Raw genomic sequence first — 8,049 nt, 5'->3', positions numbered from 1 at the left:
AGCGGCCGGCGCCGGCCGCCCAATGGGCTGGTGCTGCGCGGCGGCGGGGCCGTCACTTCCTGGGCCCGCAGCCGGCGGCAGCGAGGCGGGGAGCCGAGCCGGGCCGGGCTGGGCCGGGCCCGCAGCCTGCGGCCGCCGCCACCAACATGCCCTTTGACTTCAGGAGGTGAGTGCGGCCCGGCGCGGGTCCCGCCGCCGCCCGCGGGTCCCGCCGCGCTCGGTGTCGGGGCGCGGCGCGGGCCGGGCCCGCCGCGGCGCGGGGGAAGCGCGGGGAGGGTTGCGGGGGCCGGGGCGGTGCAGGGGCTGCGCCCGCTCCCTAATCGCGGTTGTGTAACGCCGGGGTGCGGAGGGGGAGGCGGGCGGCGGGGCCCTGGGGCCGGGCCTGCCGCGCCGGGCTGCGGGGGCGCCTCTCCCGGCAGCGTAAGTTCAGAGGGTTTTGCCTGGGCTGAGGCCGCAGCGGCCCCTTCCAGCCTCCCCGGCAAAACCGAAAAGGCCCCCCCGCCCCCCACCAGCACTTTGACCAACACGGAGCTGAAATCATAACCGCAGGTTAATTTTTAGTGCTTTTACACCATTCCTGATCCATATTTTTGGCTTTCCAAATTCCGAGGCGTCACACAAAAAAACGTACAGATAGGTTTTCTCACGTGGGTTTCACCAGAGCACTAGAATTACAGTAAAAAACACATAGCAAGTTTTTGGGATTTGAGAAACACAGCTGTTGGCCAATGCTTCTCGTGTAGGGCCATTGCGAACCGTGTGTTTGCCCTCCTTTGAGATGAGCGGAGGAACTGGTAGTATTGCACTTTTTTAGTTCTCCCAAGTAAAAGTTGTATTGTCTCTTTTTACTGTAATTCTAAACCAGGCCTCTCATTTATACAGGCTAACAGGATCTTGTATGTGATCCGTGGGGCACTATTGAACATGGAGGCAGTTGCTTCTGAATGAAAGAACTTGCTGGAGCTGGGAACAGCATCTGCTGGATCATGTGGGATCCAAGGCCCAGAGCCCTGTTTCTGCTTTTGTATAAAATTTGGTAGAAAAAATAATCTTCTCAGCTTTGGAGACATTTTGCCAGCTGCAAATCTTGTTGCCATCTATTTTCAGACTTGTAGAACACACCAACAAAAAGGGAGCCTGGTTGTAGCTGTCACTTTGTAACAGCAGACAAAATGTATTTCAGGTGGCTTTGAAAATGTAATTTTTGTTGAGTCTCAAGCCTCAATCTCTGCACGTGGAGACACAGGCTCACAAAGAATAATTATCTTAAGAGAACTAATGCTTCACTTTTGAATGGAACAAAGATATTAAGTAAAAGCTGAGTTACAGTTTGCATTAATGAGTTACAAAAACATAGCAGTATCAGTTCAGATCTGTGTTTTAAAGATTCATAGTTGCAAGTAAGTCATCAGATTGGAGGGATAGAAATAGATACTTCAAAGCACTCTCTCAAATAATATAAACTTCATCAAGTTCAGCTCTTCTGCAAAGAAAAAATTTCAGAGGTGTGCAGTTAGTATAGCCAAGAGCTTCATATTTTTATGTACATAGCAATTATTGTCACATGCGATAAACAGGATAGTTTTCCCATTTTAGCAGCATGGACAGACTTCAGGACCAAAATTTTTGGAAAGGTTAGAGATTGCGTTTTAGCTGCTGTGATTTTTGTTCATTGTGCAGTCAGTGAAACGAAATCTGTTGAGACTGGAAAATTTTACTGTCATAGGTAAACAATGATGCATGTATTAAAAAGTTACAGTTGCTTCCTGACAATTGTACAACCTGCAGTACGATACTCTTGGAAAAATAAAGTTATCATCTTCAGTATGTTTTTGAATGAGGATGTAATGTTTTTTGTCATGTAAAATGCAACAATTTTCTTTCCGAGATTTGAACTTGATGTTCTTTTTGTCAGACAGTTTGGCTCCCTGGCTTTAGCACACACTTTAAAGCGTGTGTTATGCCTATGTATCATTAGAGAGTTGAATTGTTAGAGACTTCTTAAATTGGCCCTCTATATCTCCTAGAGTCCAAAATTTGGAGCTACCAAGTGGAAAGGTATTGGATTCTTCTGGAATTCTGGAGGCCACAGACTTCACAGGTCTCCGTCACTAATGCATCCACAGAAATCCCCGCTGTCTCCAACTGCTACCCTCAGGCATTCGGGAAGGCAAATTCTTTTTTTGCTGTATTCTCCCCTCATTTGAGTGTTTATTTTTGATATTTTTGGAGTGGCAAGACATTGACAGCTAGCACTGGTTGCAGAGATGAGGCTAGCATGTTTGAGTAGACCAGCCAAAAGTTTGGGACTCTTGTGCACTGTTCCCACACAGCATAGCTCTAGGAAGAATAGGTGGCCACAGTCTCATCTGGAGAAAATAGAGGCACAAATGATAAGCAAAGAAGGTAAACTGTGGACAAAAAAATCACTATTCTTCACCAACTAAAACTCAGAGCATTTCTGGCCACTTGACTAAATCTCTGTCCTATCTCCTAGACTTGTGGGTTCAAATTTGAGGAGACTAAAGAACACAAAGAGCTTGAACATGCCTCTTGCCTGTTTCCTGGAAGTTGTCTCACCGGGAGTCTGTTTGTACTGTACTGCTTTTTTTCTGTAGAACTTGTGTTTTCTTGGCTTATCAATGGTTCCTTTTGCTAGACTAAATGCATTTTTAAAAAAGAATGCCTTCATGTAAAGTAATCAAAAGTGAATAAACAATTGTTCTGTCCTAAGTATCTTTAGTTTTAATAATACTTAGTACTCTTAGTGCTTTTCATTTTTCCAAGCATTTCATACACACTAATCTCTACAATCCTGTTGTGGTGTTGGTAAGCAATTAAGTTTTTAGTTTCCCAGTGGGAATGTTTGGTACAGGTCTGCTCAAGGCATGTTGTGAGACACCTGCCCTTCTACAGAGCTACTAAATCAGTTTGTATTTCCAGATGTCCTGATACTTTCTTATTTTAAAAACATATTTGGCCGCAAGGGAGTTACAGGTTTCTGCCTCTTGCCTCTCCCCTTGGTTTGTTACAATTTGTGTCATCAAAGCAGTGCTACATCTTGCTGGTTGGGGATTTTGAGGCACACAGCTGGAGCTGGAAGGGTACTTCCCCCTCGGGCCTTTACGACTCAGTGTCACCTGCGTACTTTCAGCTTCTGTGGGTGTTAAAATCCTAATTAGATTAAACTGTAAGTCTGGGTCATCTTGAGTGCAGTGGCCAAAAAGCTTCTTGTACATTGTGTGGTCCAGTTACCTGTAGTGAGCAGCAACACCAAAATTTAGACTGCTCTGTTGTTGAGAGTTACAGAAGTAAAAAATAGGAGAGTGCCTGTGCACTGCAGATGGACGTGGTAGAGAGAAACCTTGCTGCAAGTTCTGTTGCTCTTGAATCTGGTGGCTTTTTTTGGCCTCTGCCTATTTGCATGAAAGAGTTACTGATGGCTTTTTAGCAGCTATGGAAACTTCTGAACTATTTTGGTAGCATTAACTGATTGAGGAAAAACCAAAATAGACCAGTCCGAAATCAAGTTTTTGTTCTAATTGTGAGCAATTCTCAGTTGTGCCTTGACCGCTTTTTTGACATAGATTCATATCTATGAATCCTTATTTTTGTATTTAACTGAGCAGTTCAGAATTTATTTAATCATCATGCTGTTTTTCAGAGTTTTTTTCCTCCTTACTGCTTGATAACCTGAATGAAGTACTGTTATTGCCACTGTGTTATGCGTGGATTTTGGAGGTCATGGGGAAGGAGCCAGGCTTACAAGGGATTTAGATGTAAATGCCGATTTAGATCGGAAGTCCTTACTCCATCTCCATAGCGTGCAGTACAATGGGGCTCCGTATTCAGCTGGTTCTTGGCACGTCTGTGATAAATGATATTTTTTACGTAGGTATTCTGATTCAAATCTAAACAACTTTTTTGTTGCTTTGGGAGATGGGCAGGCAGGTCTTTGCTTTGGTTCCTATTTGTCTTTTCTAAATCGATTTGTCCAGTCTTAACCAAAGCTGACATACTTTCAATGTTACTGTTTTTAGGAGAGGCAGCACTTGTGTGAATGCTTTTAGTTCAGACCTAGCAGCTTGCCTATTAGCCATCACAACTCCTGCTCAGGCCATCCGGATAGTTGGGAAACTGGTGATAGAGATTGCTTCAGCAATGTTAGCGAGGTCTGTTTTTCCTCCTTCGATTCCCTACCGGATTAGTAAGGTCAAACCGGTAGGTTGTAGGCGATTAGGAGTCTTAAAGAGAAAAATCTTTTCCAAACTAAGCACCTTCTTGAACAATAATTTCTCATTCATTTGTGGATCTAATGAAAATAGCTTTGTTTTAGTCTTCAGGCTTTCAAAGAGAAGGAGCAAAGCTCACTTTAGTAATCCTATCATTTTCCTTTTGACAAGTTTGTGAGGGTCAAGACTTAAAATCCTTCTGTAACCCCTCAGTTTTCGCTTTGCTCGTCCGGGAGCTGTTCAGCTTATGTGCGAACGTTTGCCAGTAACAACGCAGAGATGGTGACTAAACCATGCTTTGGCACTGCCTAATAAATATCAAATGTCAGTGGAAATGTACATATTTGTTCAGGACTTTAATTTGGACTCTCTTTGCGAAGTCTCAGACAGCTCTGCGATTCTCATCAGACTGTGATATGCTGGGCTCCATCCGCCCGTTTGTTCTCTCTCAGCACGTTGTTTGACTAGCTGCCTTAATACGCAGTAGTTCATTTGGCAAAATTACTCCCTGAACTTACTTTCCAAATGAGCTCGTGGTGCCTCTTGTGTAGAGCATACACGCTGTTGATGGCAGCCGGTAAATGTTGTTGGCCGAAGCCACGGAAGGACAAGAGAGCAGAGCAAACAGCCAAGGCCAGCTTGTACAGTTTTGTCTGATTAGCTGAGTTGTGCTTCGTTGTTTGTGCGTAGCGGTGTCACAGCAAAAAGCTTTGCATGGGCCCTCTACTAAACTCTGTGTGGTCATGCTGACTTCCACAGCCGTAAGTTTTGCCACTCACACAACAATTTTGCTCAGAAGTCCCAAATCCTGGGTGTGATTTAGTTGGAAGCTGTCACTTCGTAACCTAATTTACACATTTATGACTGCGACGTTGTTGTGTGTTGGTTAGGTAGTTGTCTCTTTACACTCCGCAGGGGCCTGTTCTTTCTCTGGTAGGTACTGAAATGAAAGCTGACCACTTCAGTGGGCACGGTAACTGTGCAGGCATGTTTTCATATTAAAATGCAGTCATGTCTGGCAAGCATGTTCCACTTCCATTGCACGTTGTGCAATGTCCCCAGTAAACAAGCGCTCCACATGGTATTGCTGCTATCTTATGTAATTACCAACGTTGATTTTGGTGCCAGGCAGTACCATGACTAACTCGGCTTCAACAATAGCCCTTTGAGGGCACCTGAAAAATTATTCTGTAGTCATAGCAGTCAGATGGTCGTGCAGAGTTGTACAGAGAGAGACTTTTTATTCCACAGATAAAGGATTCTACGTAGAGTGTATGTGTGTAAATATTTCTTCGTAATTCTCCTTAAGACATTATTTCTCTTAAAACATGATTGGGATAGAAAACTTTTGCTGAGTAAGTACAGCAGTATTAAGGTCTGGGTTCGTAAGAAAGTTTTGTATTCTTCCTTCTTGAGCTTAACTGTCTTGCCCTGCTCGCTTGTTGATGACACAGATGCTTTCTCCATGGCATCATAGTTCATTGCTATGAAAATAATTGAATCACACAGTAAACAAAGACTTGAAGCACTACCATGAGCATGGAGTGAGAAGCTGTGGAAGTTTTTGAGCTTGTTTTTTGATTTGTGTATGTGTATACGCCTGTGTATTTTTTAGGTACATACTTCAAAAGGTGGAGTTGGGGAGGAAAGAATAGACTTGCAATGTAAGAAGGGATGGTGGAATCATCATCTTTTTTTTTTTTTTTTCCTTCTCTCCAAACACGAGCCCTAGAGTATGGGCCAGGTGTTCCTGTACTAAGCCAAATGCCCCCAAAATGGAAAGCTTTTTCTGCCAAAAAACTATTAACAATCTTGTCACTGTCTATGCTACAAATCTTACACTGTGATTGGCTGCATTTGAATTGTGTGTGTGGTTTTTTTTTTTAAGGATGTTTCCAAAATGAATTGTTATCTAGTTTATTCCAAAGAAGACAGAAAGACAGATTAGTTTCATGGAAGAATCTCACTTCAAAATGCTATGTTAATGTGGACAGGCATACATAACTACTAACAGTATTTCAGCAGTCGTGATTGCTTGGTGTTTGTTTGATAGTTGAAGGCAGAGGCAGATCACTTGCGTCCCTGACTGCCGTCCCTTTCCACAGGCCAGTCAGTGCTTTGGATAAAATGAGGCTGGAGAGACCACTGGAACACCAGTGCAACCAGTAATGTAACTATGACTTTGTGGTTTCTAATAAAGGTGAAGTCTCAGAATCTCGCTCTGATTCCACGTTGCTCTAAATTGAATGTGACCCTACCGAACTAAAACCTGAACCTGGCTGGTGGATTATAACAACTTGTATCTTGACTGATAAGGACAGGTAAACCTGGTGCCAACCATAAGCTGCAGCTCTTTCCTCTGTCTGCATTGGTCGCATTTTTCTAGTGGAGGTAGCATCATTATAGATGTTTCTTGAAAACTGAGTCAAAACCAGGAACCTCACTTGAAAGCCAGGTTTGAGCTGTATCCGCTTGTAGGTAATACAATTCTGTGCAACTGGAAAACAGTACTAAGCCGTAGAAGCACGTACAGAAATTCTCTTCTCTTCCCTCAGACTGGAATATAAACAGGAGAATCTGAACTGGTCACTGCAGGTTTGTTGAGATTCATCGACTAGATACTGGTATGGTACAATATTTGGGTCCCCGTTGGTTGCTCTGGAAAACAGCACATTTTTTTCCCCTAAATCTTGTGTGTTAGGAATGACTGTTGTCCTGTAAAAAATGGCTCCATTTTGCTTTGGAGAAGAGGGAAGACTTCCATGTGGTGTTTGTGTGTACACCAGTGAACCCTGTTGTCTAATCTCTCAAGTTAGGTTTCTCCTCTTCTCAACTGTTTTTGGCCTCAGGAAAGTAGCAGCTCCTCTCTGAGCCTCAGTTACCTTGTTTGTGTCAAGGAGTTTGTGTACTTTGCTCTTTCACTTTGCAAAGCAGCGGTTGAACGGTTTTTCTCTGGCATCTTTGTCTGCATCTCTTGTGGCTTTTTTGGCCTGGTCCAGCATGAGGTGTTGGGCCTAGCAGAATTTTAGGAGTCCACCTGTTTGCTCTAGAGAAGTATTTTTGTCATGCGGTGGAGTGTGGATGGGACTGTGTGCTTTTGGGAGAAGCCTTATGAAGATGGAACTATTTTCTTCGCTGCCTTTTTTTCTCCTCCACCTCCCTGTTTTTTGCCAGGGGTTATGTTTGCTCATGCTGTTTGGGGAAATCTAGAGGTGCTTAGAGCAGATATCTAGTTTATGTGCTGTCCTAGTGCAGCTGGGACATAAACCTTTCAGAAAGCAGCTTCCACAAATAAAAGCTACAAGGTTCTGATGCTACATTAATCTCACAGGAAGGTGTTTCGAGGGGTTCTGCAGCACAGGGCAGCAACGGAGTTTTAATGTTTTGTGGTTCCTAGAAGCTGTGGGAAAAGCTATGTGGAAAATCTTGCCTAAGGCTATATTGCTTCCCTTTTTTCCCCACAGATGTGTCCTGGTTTTGCTTTGAATTCTGTGTAGGTGATTTCTTGGGAATTACAGTCCAAGTTTGAGTTTGGTTAACTGTCTGCTAGAGATCAGGCCTTTGCTTCTGCAGGGAGGGCCGAGGACAAGAGGGATGTGTTCAGGGCACTGGCTGCTGAGGCCGGCAGCCCTGGCAGTATTTGGAGTTGGCAGGAGTCTTGTGCAGCAAGATGGAGCTGGAGGAGCATGGCAGGAGGTGGAGAAACTGTGAGTTGGGCAGGTCTAGAATTGGCAGAGGGAGGGAAATTCCCACAGGAGGGACTGGATGAGGGATGGGGTGGAAGAAGTGTGGGGGGGGGATGCCATGGCAGGAGGTG

At 44.3% G+C, this 8,049-nt stretch overlaps 1 protein-coding gene across 1 annotated transcript in view; it reads left to right on the top strand.

Moving 5' to 3' along the window:
* Positions 1-8,049, top strand: part of ERGIC1 (endoplasmic reticulum-golgi intermediate compartment 1) — a 60,932-nt gene continuing 52,883 nt past the window's right edge. The window contains exon 1 of the mRNA XM_064521022.1: positions 1-166. Within this exon, the coding sequence (XP_064377092.1) occupies positions 147-166 (20 nt within the window). The 5' untranslated portion in view covers positions 1-146. The remainder of the gene's footprint in view (positions 167-8,049) is intronic.

This window comes from Dromaius novaehollandiae, chromosome 15 (genome assembly GCF_036370855.1).
Source record: "Dromaius novaehollandiae isolate bDroNov1 chromosome 15, bDroNov1.hap1, whole genome shotgun sequence".
NCBI lineage: Eukaryota > Metazoa > Chordata > Aves > Casuariiformes > Dromaiidae > Dromaius > Dromaius novaehollandiae.
The sequence above is the reverse complement of the archived record's forward strand: the minus strand, read 5'-3'. Positions and strand labels throughout refer to the sequence as shown.